The sequence below is a fragment of the Acartia tonsa genome, chromosome 6, assembly GCF_053477335.1.
Source record: "Acartia tonsa isolate MP-2025a chromosome 6, ASM5347733v1, whole genome shotgun sequence".
NCBI lineage: Eukaryota > Metazoa > Arthropoda > Copepoda > Calanoida > Acartiidae > Acartia > Acartia tonsa.
Window position 1 is genome coordinate 16167709 of NC_137265.1, and position 15899 is coordinate 16183607.

Below are 15899 nucleotides of genomic sequence, written 5' to 3' on the forward strand. Positions count from 1 at the left end.
TATAATGCAGTTTTATTTTTCAAATATTGAATATTTCCATTAGGCATGATGTTATATAAGCAAAGCATGTCTAAATGATCGCTGTTACAAATGTTTTCATCCGTTTTATAGAATTTTAAAGAGTAAAAGAGTGGAAAAAACTTATCTTTCAATTTTAGAAATAAAGAACCTTAAATTGACAATACATAGCGCGTCGACTCAGTAATAATTCAAGAATCTTAAGGTATAAGACAATGAACGATAAATTGATGTGCTTAATGATGATAATAAGATTTACCCCTGTTGAAAAGTTTAGACACTACAAATTTGGGACCAAACAACATGATTACAAGCTTTGGGTACCAGTGTAATTGTGTCTCATTTTAAATTAGACATGAAATTCCTTTATTTCCGAGCTGTCTCTAGATTTCTATATATTTATTTACATAGAAAGATTTATTCAAATAAACTTAATAATTTCTTATCATATTTAGTAATGTATTATTAAAACTGATAAAAGGGAAAATATGAAATATTTTTAAATTCTCATGATAAAGGATTTGTTTTTAAAGAGACAGTTTTAACTCCTAGAAAAAGATATTTAACTTTTTAATTTTTTCCTAAAGTCTTAAGAATGAAGGTAATGGAGTGCGCCTGTTTAACAGGGTAAGGAAATCCTTACAACCAGTGGCATTAAGGGACACTTGAAAATAGTTGGGGGGGGGGGGGGGGGTGTAGTATTTGAATTTTAGTTTCACAAATAAAAGAAAAGGATGGGAGATAGGGGAGAGAAAACCATATAAGTTTAGCGGCTAGCGAGATCTTTCGTTACAATCAGACAGACACACAAACATCTTAATACTTCTATGTTATGATTATAGTTACAAGCTCAAACAAGAAGCATACATTATTTTAGAAATTTTCATTATGCCCGCGCCACCTTAATGTTGTCATCCTTGTTAAACGAAAATGTTTTTAACAGGGAGGAAGGGAACATTAGACTGTGAATATTAAAAGTATTAATAGTTTATATATAAGCACGTTATCTTATTCTTATAGGCACGATAACCACACGGGGTCCTAAAAAACACATAGCGTTCAAATTTCTAACCAATGATTTTAATCTACAAAAGAACTTTATATTGTTTTTTTTTTTTTCAATTTATCGTTCATTGTCTTATCCCTTAAGATCCCTGGTCAACGGATTTTTGTAATTGTCCTAGTCATCTCACTTAAAACAAAATACATTAACACACGCTATACTTAAAGCAATAAGATAAGAAACGCAGGGATCTTAAGGGATAAGACAAGGGACGATAAATTGATTGTTAGAAAACAAACCCTTCTGTGAATAAAAATAATTTTAGGAAAGTATTGACATTAATAATTATAAACTAACCAATCTAATTTAATATGAACACCCAGAATTTTTTACCCATCTAATAAGAAGACGTAGTAAATTTGGGTTTTAGTATAATTCTCATTCCAATTAACCTCCCTGCATGAAAGTGGATTGACCATATTCAGAAGTAGCGAAGCTCAAAGGGGATAGTTGCACGAAGTGCATTTACACTTAAATTATGTATGATAGATTGAATTCTTGTAAATTATGCTTGTAATTAACCTTGTTAAATGCACTTCATGCAACTATCCTTTTAAAACAAATAATCTTTCTATATAAGGATGTCCGTCTTTTCCCTGTGTTTATCTGTATGTAGCGAAGGATCTCGCTAATAACTATTTGTAGATCTCTTTTACAAAGAAGATACTCATAGGTCTAGAGAAGTTTGATAAATATTTGAGCGGTATTGTAACAACGAGCTGAAGTAATCACATTTTTTCTGAAGAAGTATGAAGGCTTATTGAGCTAAGCATTAATGATTGACAGACAAAAAAATGCAATGTATTCCAAAACACTTTGATACAGGGAATCTTCACAAGAAAAATCAGCAGATATCTTAAATAGCAGAAGAGAAAAATACATTTAACCCTTTGCGTTATTTACAGACAAATAAACAGACTTAGTAAATTATAAGGTAGTCTCGCTAATAAAAACTTACCTAAATCTAGGTTTACTGAAGTATGTATTTGGAAGTAGGCCGCCAAGCATTTTAGACAGCGGGCTGACTGGCGGCTCCTCAATGGGCGGCCGCTGTGACAGCGTAGTTCCAGGTGAGCCCTGGCTGGCCGCCAGCTTGGCAGGGCGGCCTCCGGTACGGCGGTTCGTTTCGGGTTCTATTATTAGACTATCTGGTACACCTACAAAATTAAGTATTTAAATTTAATAATATCAATACAACAAATAAGCATCCAGTATTAAACTTACTTCGGCTCGTCGGTCGTGCTTTAAAAGACAAATACTTAATTTCATAAATTTTTGCGCTTTTCTATGATATAATGCCTATTTTTTTTCCTTTTTATGACCAATTAACATATGCTCTATAAGTAAATGAATGCGTTTGTACCTGCACGATATTTAGTGGTTCGCTACTAATGAATGTTGGACTTCCCCCTTCCCACCCCCCAAGAGAATAGCTTGAAACCACCTCAGGACCAGAATAAATTCCCTGAAGAGTAGAGCCCAATAAGTTTCGCGGTTACCGAGATCTTAGGCTTCAGATATTGTATATAAGATAAACTTATTATTTTATTTTAGAAGCAACATATCTCACTAGCCCTTGTTAAACTAATTACTAACCTTTCTCATGTTTTTCCTTGCCAAATTGTAGAATAGATTTCCACCACGGACTTCTAGCCTCCCTCTTCTGTCTTGACCATTCTTGTATATGTTTCAGGTAACTAGGAACATTCTTTCCAGACACAATAAGCTCGCCAACACTGTCGGGTTCGAGTCTCAGCACTTGACCGCTTGATGACTCGTCTATAGAATACAAATGTTATAATAAGATATTAATGGATTTACAACATAATTGGATATAATGACAGGGGAAAATTGTCGTCAAATTAGCTAGCTTGCTAACATTGAACTCGTTGATTAGTCAGTTCGTTCATCCATTAGTGTACACATAAATCCGATGTAAACAAGAACAATGCAATCCATTAATAGCGAAGCAAAAACACATGATATTATATTCATAACAGTCCAACAGACGGACACACAGTCAGATCTTTGGAGATGAAGGATAATCTCCAATAATAAAGTAAAACTTCTCTAGACTAAACTTATTGGTTGAATAGTTTGTATTTTACTAGTTTTGAACCAACCCATCAATATTTTATAAAAGCACCCAACAAATGTTATGAAGTGGTTATAAAACTTTTGGTACCACTTTTGGTACCAGTGTAATTTACAGTCCAATGTCCCCTCATTTCCTAGAGAAATATAAAAAAAACTAGCGGCTTCGCCCATAGTCTCTAGGCGCTTTGCTTCTAGAGATTTGATTAAACCAATTTTTCGTAATTTAGATTTTAAAAAATAATCTAAATAAAAAAATTTTCTTTGGGGGGGGGATTTTTTTTCATGGGGGGGGGGGGTAGTCGACCCCACTATTTAAAAGCGAAGCTTTTATATAATTAGGGTCGGTCCGTACGTCCGTACGTCCGTCCGAGATAGTTAGCTTTTATTCGTTAATTTAGGCATGTTAGAATTGTCCAAACAGACCAACAGACAAACAGACACAGTTCTACTTTGTTCTACTTTGTATTATAGATAGAGAAGCTTCACTGGAGAAAACTTATGTACCTGAAGAAACCTGCACAATATCCAGGTCCAGTGTGTGAACAGTGTGCCAGCAGAGCAACGAGGTCAAAACTGTGGACAACATCATCAGCTTGCAGGTACTCGGGGCCATGTCAATCATCCTAAATAAGAAAATAGTCTTAAAAACAATAAATTCATAGGTGCTATGTGATCTCTAATAATAATTTGAAATATTAGCTGAAAAATTTGGACATTTCTAGTTTGAAAAGTACCCAAAGTTTTTGAGCCAGTGAATAAGGTAATGGAATTATAAAACTTTGTGTACTAGTGTAATCTACAGCACATTGTAATATTCCTCGCTGAATTAAATTTACTCTTTAAGTAAGATATATCTGTACGCCCATCTCTATCAGTCTTATCTATAATACAAAGTAGAATGATGTCTGTCCGTCCGTCCGTCCGTCTGAAGCTTAAGATCTTGGTAACAACTGAACCGATTGGATTCTACTCTTCAGGAAATATACCTAATGGTCCTGTGGTGGTTTTGGGCTATTTTCTTGGGGGTGGAACACCCCCAAAAAGCAAAAACAAACCAATTTAAAAAAAAAATTATTTTGCAATTATTTTGCGAATTCCCCATTTATTTGCGAAAATTGGTGACCCATTCGCATTTTTATAGGCTGGGTAATAGAAGATGTATTGATTCCCATACTCACATCATATTTTTTTAAACACTTGACTAACTTTTTAAAATTGCCTCTTGGGGCAAAGCCCCTAGATGCCAGGGGCGAAGCCGCTAGTTTCTTATTATTCCATAAATGAAAATGTTATTTAATATTCAAGTTACTAAAAAGTTTGATAACAAAGATGTTATTTTGTTTTTGCTATGCTTAGCTAAATTCAAAGTTGAAATAACAATACAAGAAGTATTAGACTATCTGTTTCGTCCTTCACTTAGGCCGTTATAGGGCAACATAAAAAGGGTTGAAATCACACAGACGAATATCAAAAATTTTTTTTTCGGTTTTAAGTAATACATTCTTCAATGGGAAACCTTAAAAACTTTCACTTCTAATACATATTGTACAGGTAGCTTAGTATTTAATCTTTAGAAATACTTTAATCGCTTAATAATCAAATCTGTGTATACCAGGGAGCGGGGAGAAATTGGCCTTGAATTTAATTGGTAGCAAAATGATAATTGAATTTTGATTGGTTTATTGAAAACTAGTAGTAATTAAACTTTTCAACCAATAATTTGTCTTATCCCTTAAGATCCCTGATGTATACAGAATATGTACATACAATGAATAATGAATGGTGGGCCATCATTTCTGCATCAAAAGCTTTTCTATAAAAATCTACAAAAAAAATTATAGAAAGTAAAACACACAGACTGACGGACCAAGTCAATAGTATACCGAATGCTATTTATCTTCACAAAAAAATCAAATATAATTACTCTTATCAAAGTTTAAATGATTGAATGACTGACAGAAAAGGTGATTAATGGAGTAGCTTCGCTACTCCTATTATATAAAGTAGTAAGTGTTTTTTGTCTGTCCCGATTGTTCTCCTTTACAGTGAAGCTTCTTATAGGCCCTGGGAAGGTTTTGAACTATTTTTGGGGAGGGTGTCTTCAACCACCTCTCCCCCCTAAAAAAATAGGTTGTTACTCTTTTAAAACTCAAATTTAAAATGGGATGAGGTCGACTTTTCCTCCTCTTACTTTAAGTGCCCCTAGATGCTTCTAGGGAGCGTAGCCGCTCGTCATGTATATAAAGTGAAGCACGTAGCTGGCTAAAATAACGATACCACTATCCATCCCTTTTTCCATCCCTTCCCCCACCCCTTCCCCTTCTATCCTTCTATTGGATGAACTAACTGACCAATAAATGATGTCCATGGCAACAACCTAAATAAACGACAATTTTTCCATTGTCATAATTTCCACGTACATTCTATATCCATTAATCCAGAAAATATAAAATGATTTAAAAGAAAATTTCTAATATTCAGAAAGCTATGTATCAATTTACTGATTTCTCCAATGTATCTATATAAGCCTAAAGCCCTGATTACGTTAGTATGGAAATGACCTCACCCCCCCCCCCCCCCTCTAGATCCTGGGGATGAGATTAAAACGAAGATAAATTCACATATGTAGAATTATTCCTTATTCCATTAATTTTAAATCTAAACCCAAGATTAGGATCAAATAATATAATTTAACCAGGAATCTTAAGGGATAAGACAATGGACGCTAAATTTATTTATATCCCCAAAGATGATAAACAAAGTTATCCTTTCTGATTAAGATTATTTACACTGCTAATAAGCAACACCATTGATTGATTTTCAATGACCCAATAGAAAGGTTGCACAAGGTTGATGCGATGGGGAGATACAGTTATTTAACCCTTTCTCCCTCTAGTGTTTTACTCCAATGGACAAAACAAACAAGATTTTAACAAGTTTTTAACCAATCAATGAGAGAAAGGGATTGTAAAATTTACAGTCCAATGTTCCTTTCCTCCTTGATTCTAACTATTGGAGTTTCTTAATTTTAGCAAGAAAATTTAAAATAAAAGCGAAAATATAAAGACAAATATCTATAAGCATCTTATTGGTTACTAGCGGTTGTGCCACCAGTATATAGGGGTTAAAAATGCGGGAAGGAAAAATCCTGAGAAATAGCCTAACTATCAATATTAATTGAAAAACAAAATGAAATAAATCATTCCAGGACCACATCAAAACTGAGAATTCAATCTTTTCAGTGGTTAGCGGAGAAAATGTTAAAGGCATAATAGCTAACAATACAAATCTGTTTGTTTAAATGATCATTATTTTCTTCATTTTGATAATTCTCATAACTCTCCCCTCTTTCTGCTTTTAATAAACAGTGAAACTTTTAATAATCTTTAAGAACTTTCTAAATTTATAGCTATTGAGAAATCGACCTTTCCGAGCAGATTAAAGCAGACTTAAAACTTCGAATGACTATTAAACAGCTATACTTGAAAAGCAGTTACAAAGATCTTAAGTACAGATTGAAAACACAACAACTAATTTATAAATGTGGAACTAGCGGCTACGCCCTTAGAGCCTCTAGGGGCACTTGAGGTGGTGGGGGGTTGAATTAGACCCCTTCATTTTTTATTTTAGTTTCAGAAAGTAAACCTCCTAGGTTACCCCCCACCCCAAAAAAAAGAAGTTAAAATCCTTATATGGGAAGCTGCATTGTAAAGGAGAATCATATCAGTTTAGTGGATAGCGAGATCCTTTGACACAGACATCCTGTTACTTTTACAGAAGATTAACTTAAAATTTAACTGTGCCCCTTTTCCATTCTTATCTGAACATTTATGCTTCTTGATGAATTGACCTAATCGCCGATTTCTAGGTTTTAAATAATTTAAATTTAACAGTACGTTAAACTTCATCAATCAAAAAGAAAGTTTTTTTGTATGAAGCTTAAGATTTACTACTACTTTTGGTAAAATAATAATAGCCTGAAAAGTTTAAAATATCTTAAAAGGGGGGGGGCGAAAGTGACACTTTTTGAAACCAAAACTAAAAGTCAAAGGAACTCAACTAAAAAAAGAGTTACAGGTCTGACATTTTGCATGGCAGTTGCTTTATAGGGGTACAATATGGAACTGTGAAGAAACGGCGGCGCAACCGCCGAAAACCGCCGAGAAAAGGCAACAAAAATTATGGCGGGAAACGGCGGTTTTCGGCGGTTGCGCCGCCGTTTCTTCACAGTTCCATATTGTACCCCTATAAAGCAACTGCCATGCAAAATCTCAGACCTGTAACCCTTTTTTTAGTTGAGTTCCTTTGTTGACTCTTAGTTTTGGTTTCAAAAAGTGTCACTTTCGCCCCCCCCCCCTTTTATCCAGTTAGTTTTTCACTGAAGACTTAAGGACTGTGTTCATATGCATATTAAAACCTTAGAAACCGCCATTTCAGAATTATGCAAATGATATTAGTGAATTGTATGATAAAAGGTAATAATGAGGTGCATGTATGTATGTAGGTATGGCTCTTGGCCATACAACAGGGTTACCAAATTTAAAATATAAATAGTAATAATGAGGTGCATGCATGTATGTAGGCATGGCTCTAGGCCAACAGGGTTACCAAATTTAAAATATAAATAGTAATAATGAGGTGCATGTATGTATGTAGGTATGGCTCTAGGCCTTACAACAGGGTTACCAAATTTCAAATATAAATAGTAATAATGAGGTGCATGTATGTATGTAGGTATGTATGGCCCTAGGCATATAGGACAGGGTTACCAAATCTAAAATATAAATAGTAATAATGAGGTGCATATATGTATGTAGTTATGGCTCAAGGCCATAGTACGGAGTCACCAAAAATAAAATTTTATTGAATAGCAGCATAAATGTATAGGTATAGAAATACTAGAGTTGGCTCGATATAACTATCTCACTATTGGCTAGTTTTCTATGAGTACATAAAGAAATTTTCCTCCCCCACCATTACTATCTAAAAGAAAGAAGTAAATATTTAATAATTTAAGGATTTTAAAAAGATTTTTTCAATTATATTTTTTCACATTACTGTCAACAAAGGGTTAATATGATTAAAATTTTAGTTTTAATATTTCAACACACAAAAGGAAGTGTCACCACAAACGAATTCTTTTAAAACAGAGTTTTTTAAAATTTACTATTTAAATAATTTAAATTTTCTTTTTTTATGATTAGAAATTAAATACTTCAATATAATGTAAATAGCAACATGAAATGAAAAAAAATGAATTTATTTTTAATAAAGTAAGATAATGGGTCTCATCGTTCTGGCCAATGAGAGTTAATTATGGATTATTGGAGCACTATGAGTTTTAAACATTCATTCCTTGGAAAACCTGAGCTCATTTCTAGACATTTATTTCCTTTATAGATCTGACATGGATCTTGAAGCAATAAAGCAGGCTGTTTTGTAAATGTTAAAAATTGGGAGAATCTATTAAATATAAGTTGTCGCAAATATACTTAGTAAATAAACTGAACAATACAAGCTTTCAATCAACAAGGTAAAATAATATACTCCTTGCTGTTTTGTGATAGAGTAGTATAAAGCAGAAGTTTTAAACTTTTTTTCCCCATAACGGGTAACTTTGTTTATTAAAATTGTGGGGTACATCAATGTAACATACATTGTCCCATCAGACCTTAAGATCCTTGAATACATTTTAAAAAATGTAATTCAAAAGCAAAATAAATTGAACTATTTGTGGCAACCCTGATTAAGGCAGAAACCTGTAAGAATTTGTATTATGAAGAATTTTGGTTTTACTGTAGATTAGTGGATAACATGATAGGGAGTGGGATGTGAAATCTCAGGAAAAACTTTACCACTATGATAAAAATAACAAATATATGTGTGAACAGTATTTTGAGAAATATATAAAAAAAGGGTTCTTTCACTCAAAGTGCTAGTTATGCACTTTTATCCCATATTTTACTATGAATTAAATTGGGTGGGGGGTTAGTTTTATCTTCCTATGAAAAACTAAAAGGGGGGGGGGGGACCTAAACCTGCATGGCCCTAACCCTGCAGTTCCACACAGTACTTAACATAATCTAACCTGAACTAAATTAATAGACAAACGAAAAAGTCGCTTACCCTGATTTTTCGGACTATGGAAAGTAAAGTAAAAAGGATACCAATTTAAATAACTTATAAAAAAGCTACTTAAAATTTGCATTAATGTTGACCGAATTTCCTATATTTGTGCTTCAAGGCATTATTTTCTAATTGTATACAACCACAGCTATGTAATTTACATATGTGGTTAGAGGTTGTTTCTACATACAGCAAAAAAAGTTTACCAATAAACAACCAAAATATTGTAATTCAAGGGTGTAAGTAAAGATAGCTGCAAATTTTTAAAAAAAATCTGCGATAAATAAGCTAGAATTTTTGTTTATAGATATCATAGAATTAAATACCAAATAAAACGATGAAATCTTTGCTATTATAATGCTGTCCAAAATTTGTAGATGTACAAAAACATAGTTTCAAAACATACCCAACCATAAACACTTAACAAATATTTTAAAACCCTACTTAAAAATTGTAAAATATAAAAAAAACAAGGACAATAATGATGCCAAGTTGCGCAGCGATTACTTAATACTTCTGCTATGATTATCTACACCAGTTAGCCAAAATAAAAGGTTAAAGTGAAAAAAAGGATGTACATAAATAAAGGATTCTCAGGGGATAAGACAATTGACGATCAATTAATGTACATTCCAACTGATTAACAACAAAATTAACCACCCTCTGGATTGGAATTACTATTTTGGACACTACTAGCTTGATCCAACCATTGAAGGTTTTAATATAAGTCTTTAGGCCAACGAATGTGATATAATGTTTACAAATTTGGGTAAGAGTATGATTTAAATTCCAAATGTCCCTTCCCTCTTGATTAAGGAATAGGGAAAATATATCTAATCTGCTAATAAACCTTCTTGCATATTTGCAATTAAGATAGGTGCGTCGAAAGGGGTGGCTTAATGGATGCAGAATATACGCCTATTTAGATTGCTAAAATGGACCTCATTTTTTGGTCAGTTCGTTCATTCAGTGGGAGGGGAGGGGATATGGTAAAGGGAGTAGATGGGGTATAATTATTTTTAACCAATCATTTTTAACCAAGCCTATTTAAAACTATTATTTTATTATAAAAAGGATGAGAGCAGCTTCAAACTTGTTTGTTTTTTAATTTAGGTTAGGTTATTTATGGCTTTGGGTACCCCTGTAGGGTTAGGAAACCACAGGTATAAGCCCCACACGGGATAAAAAAACCTCTTGCCTTATTTTCAGTTTATATAAAAAAAATAAGAAGTGAGATTTTTAGTGCTAGCTCTCATCAATTTAGTTAATTCAAAACTTATGGACAGCTTTCCCATATAAAACTTCTGAATACGCCTCTGAAAACGAAAAGGTGGGGATGGGCCTTGAAGCAATGAATTGCCTTCATTATCGAACAAATAATTGGAAACATAAATTTTAAATTAAGGAACCTCGGGCCCCATCAATATAAAAGAGTTCTAAGGTCCTTCTTAGTTGCGAAGCTACTCTAAAATTTAACATATACATCCATAATCCACCTGTGAGGGAAACAATATTTTCTTGGGCACTTTTCAAGATAGACGGCTGAAAATTTCCATCATTATTGAGCACAATTAACTATAAAACATCTATGGCGGTTGGACAGCTTGCAAGCAGCCGTTTGGCTGCTTTAACATGTTTTACATATTACCACATGTATTTGGTGTTCTTAGTTCGAATACATATCCCCTTGACGATATTGGCGCAGCCAATATTAGTTGATAATTGGATGAGATATATTTTAGAAGTTAAATTAATATTTGTATAGAACAGGTGAAACAAAAATATAATTACTAGATACTTTCATAACATGGAAAAGTATCATTGGCATTGGCAGAAAACTGTTTTCAGCCATACTGAAAACTCATGTATAGCATCGAATTTCAGACAATTTTCCAAGAAAATTTAAACAAAACTACTAAAATTAATACTAGTTTTGTTAGTCGGGGCCTTCGGCTCCTCGAGGCTGAAAAAACTGGTTTTAATTTTCATGTTAATATTCATGGAAAGCTGTCTGTAATACGATGCGATAAATAATAATTCTTTTTATAAAACTTGTCTCCGTACGTGAAATGTAGCATATTAATGGTTTAAATTGCAGAATTTAATTGGTCAATAGCCGAGGGCATTCCGTAGAGTTATATCCTCAGGGAGTTAGGGAGAGGACAATTCCGTAGAGTTATATCCTCAGGGAGCTAGGGAGAGGACAATTCCGTAGAGTTTTGTCCTCAGGGAGGGAGAGGACAATTCCGTCGAGTTATGTCCTCATGGAGGGAGAGGACAATTGCATATAAAACAATTCACACCCAACTTCTCCTAAAATAAGTTACTAAATTAAAATTCCTAACAAAAAACTTTTCTATTGTCCTTTCCCTTTGCTTGTAAGATAAAACTTAGGAAGGGAAAGGTCATTGGTCTAGAAATATTATTGGTACACAAACAGTGGCATGCACGGGGTTTTACAAGGGGAGGTGTATTGACGTGTTGAAAAAAAGAGAAAGGTAGGACTTAAAATTTCAATTTTACGGGGGTGTAGACACTTCTCTTCTGCACCTAAAGTTTTCAAACGAGTTTGCATATTTTTATGGGTACTTTTGTCCAAAATTTTAATTATATAATAAAAAACAACAGAAGGGGTTATTTTGTTTTAACAGTATTGGGGATGTATCAATTTATCATGGAATGTCTTATCCCTTAAGATACCTGGATAAAACCTTATATATTTACCACGGTAATGCAATGGATATAAATTATAAAACAAAAGGATATATCAACAGGTGAAGATTTGTCTTAAATTTAGCTTGCTAATATGGACATCATTTATTGGTCAGTTCATATATTCAATATAATTTGAGGGAATGGGAATTAGCCAGCTGCAAGCATCACTTTATCAGAATACATAAAAATCTGGTGCAACATCCAAGTAATTATGCATCGATTGGAAATGCAAACATTAAAAGAGAATAATCCTATTATATAAAGTAGTAAGTGTTTTTGTCTGTCCCGAAGGATCTCGCTAACCGCTGAACCGATATTGTTCTCCTTCACAGTGAAGCTTCTTATAGGTCCTGGGAAGGTTTTAAACTATTTTCGGGGAGGGTGTCTTCAACCCTCTCCCCCCAAAAAAATATTTTTTTACTCATTTGAAACTCAAATTTAAAATGGAATGATGTCGACTTTTCCCCCTCCAACCTTAAGTGCCCCTAGAGGCTTCTAGGGGCGTAGTCGCTAGTATGATAAATAAAGAGTATACAAATCAAAGGGATTAAATGTGTTTGAAATTATAAAGTTTTTATAACATTTCTTTTAACTTAAAAGTTCATATTTAATGACCATAGTTTTTAGTTTGTAGTCTATAATAACAGAAACTTTAAATAAAGAGGTTTAGTGATTTTATCAGCAGATTTTCTTTGAAAGTTCTTTCTTTCAAAGGTTTCGTGATTTTTAATGAACATAATATATTTCATCTCCTATTAGTAGACCCATGAACAACCAAGGACAAAAATAAATCCACAACCTTTGTCCAAGGATGGGGGTTCAGGGGTGTTGACACCCCTCAAACTTTAACGATCCCTCTATCACCCAAAACTTACATCTCCCCACCTAAAAGGAACTAGTGCCGATTTTTAAAGTAGTAAGAGATTTTTGTCTGAAGATCAAGATCTCAATAACTACTGAACCGATTGGATTCTATACTTTAGGTAAGTTTCACATAGGTCCTGTGAATATTTTAGGCTTTTTTTATTTTCAGATTTAAGTTTTAGGATGGTTTTAAGATATTTTTCTAGCTCCTCAAAGCTCTATGCCCTAGATGCCTAGGGCGTAGCAGCTAGTATTTATTAAAGAGGTAATCAGTTTAAACTTAGAAGAACCACATCATAAAAAAATCATCTCATAACAATTAATTTTGTACTATTTAGAAATTAACACACAAAAGAAATATAATGATATACATGAATGAAAATAAAAAGCATAATTATCAAATCATTTTTCATATAATAGCAATTATTAGAAATTAAATATATGTTGACGTTTTTTCTCACATGGCTGAATTGATCAGTAAATAAGTCAAAAAGCGTTAAAAACATTTAAATTTCTAAAGGGATAAGACAATGGCCGATAAATTGAGATTTAACGTAACACACAAAACTACACATTCTGTAAATTTCAACCAGTGCAGTGCAGTGGTTGAAACATTTTTATACTTAATGAACCAACTAAAATTCAATCAAAGTCCTCATAGTTGTTAAGCCAACAAATAATCAAATGTTATTTTAAAACTTTGGGTACTGGTGTAGTAAGCAGTCCAATTCCCCCCCCCCCCCCCCTCCCTGGTAATTACCTACAAGTCAAATAAACAGATTTAAAGAACATACTTTGCATGATAATGGGAAATCTTTTATAGCTATTTAAAAAAAAACATAAAATGTAAATAAAAACAAAAATATATTTTCTCGTATTCATTCGAATCCGGTGGATAAGAACCGGTTCTCATCCATACGCAACTCAGGGCTAAAAAAACTAGTTTTAATCTTATGATTGTACATTCTTTATCCGCGGAAAGCCGTTTATAATACGATGCGAGAAAAAACTATTAAGCAATTTATTTATCACTGGGTTATTTTTTGTTAAAGAATAACTTTTTTTTTATTGTGTGAAAACAATTAAAATCAAATTAAAAATAATTTTATTTTAACACAAAAGCAGATAATTATATGAAACTATTTTGTTGACTTGTCATTAAAGGGATAGTTTCACGAAGTGCATTTAAAAAAAAAATAGTGAACTGTAAGTTTTTTCTATTTTAAATAACGTAGTAGTGCATAATATAAAGTTATTGATTAAAATTAAAAGATTTGACCAGGGATTTTCCTTAAAAAATGAGTTTTTCATTTTTATTTTCAACTTCGTTGAATGTTATATATGGCAAAAACTTTTTTGTCATAAATACAACTTTACACATAACAACAAAGAATGACCAATAAAATATTTAATATAGTACTTAGAGTAGTGATCTTTTTATATGTCTTAGTAGAATATATTAGGCATTGGATAGATATGATTGTGATAAAGAATTTTAACATTGACCTTACCGAACTTTTTTGATTTGACAATATCTAAAAAAGTTAGGTAGTGATTTGCAACATAAATTACATGAGAATGGTCTTTTTATATATATATATATATATGTTGTATGGTTAGTTGGTATTTCCGCGTGAGATAATGTGTTTATTGTAAGTAAACCGGACGGTTTTCTTTATTTTTAAAAAGAATCTAGAAAACCTGTCCTATAATGAACCGGAGGTTATTTTTTATGTTTTTTTAGTAACTTGTTCCAAGGGGAACCCCTGTTCAATTTTTTTATAACTCTTGTGAAATATGTGGAAAAAGATTCTCTGATATTGGTGTTTTGTCTATACATATTTGGAAAAAAATAGACCATTCTCATGTAATTTATGCAGCAAATCACTTTAACTTTTTTAGATATTGTCAAATAAAAAAAGTTTGGTCTGTCAATGTTAAAAATTCTTTAACATATAATCATATCTATCCAATGCCTAATATATTCTACTAAGACATATAAAAGTTCACTACTCTAAGTACCTTAACTCTTTAAATACACTTCGTAGAACTATCCCTTTTCTAATATCAATCTATAACACAAAATAGAACGATGTCTGCCTGTCTGTTTGTACCGAAGAATCTCGATAACCGCTGAACCGCTCGGGTTCTCCTTCACAGGTTAGCTTCCCATAGGTCCCGGGAAGGTTTATAACTATTTTGAGGGAGGGTACCACCACCATCCCAAGAGAAATAAAAAAATATTAATTTTTATGAATGAACGCAACATAGATAGGTATAGTAGTGACTTGAACCAAAAAAACAAACATTTAAAGTGCCACTAGAGGCCTCTAGGGGCGTAGCCGCTGGTATTTTAAAATAGTAGATTGTTTTTCTATCAAATGGGCCACAAATTGATAGGCTATTTCTTGGATGTTACACCAGATTAAATGTACTCTAATAAACGCTAAAATAACGATAACCCCCTTTACCCTATCCCCTCCTTAACCTACTGCACTGTATGAACGAATTGACCAATAAATAGAGTCCTTGTTAGCAACATATATTAACAACAATTTTTCCCTTTCCTAATATCCTCGTATACATCCATTGGACCAAACAAACTTTTTGCAGACAACTTTCTTAGGTTTTGTTAAGAAAATGTTACTAGAGTCCATCATACCGATAAGGTCCAGCAGGGCTACAAACCACTGAATAAAGGGGAGGGGGGGGGGGGGAGTCGATTCGGTGGTCCAAAATAAATTTAGTGGAAGCCAAAATTCTACTTAAGAATTAAAAAAAGACAAAAAAGATAATTATCTACAGTACATAAAAAAATAGGTATATACTTTTCAAAGCAGCTTCGAATCTGCTAAAATCTAAACTCTTCTAAAGGGATAGTTTCACGAAGTGCATTAAAACAATTAAAATAGTGAACTGTAAGTTTTTTCTATTTTAAATAACGTAGTTGTGCATAATATAAAGTTATTGATTACAATTAAAAGATTTGACCAGGGATTTTTCTTAAAAAATGAGT

At 32.8% G+C, this 15899-nt stretch overlaps 1 protein-coding gene across 2 annotated transcripts in view; it reads right to left on the reverse strand.

The window, feature by feature from the left end:
- Positions 1-15899, reverse strand: part of LOC145321975 (uncharacterized) — a 50985-nt gene that overhangs the window by 19412 nt on the left and 15674 nt on the right. For both annotated transcript variants that reach the window (XM_080163692.1, XM_080163693.1), the window contains exons 2-4: positions 3683-3801; positions 2678-2860; positions 2040-2238 (exon numbers count right to left, since the gene is read on the reverse strand). In XM_080163692.1, coding sequence (XP_080019818.1) covers positions 2040-2238; positions 2678-2860; positions 3683-3800 — 500 coding nt within the window. In that variant the 5' untranslated portion in view covers position 3801. The remainder of the gene's footprint in view (positions 1-2039; positions 2239-2677; positions 2861-3682; positions 3802-15899) is intronic.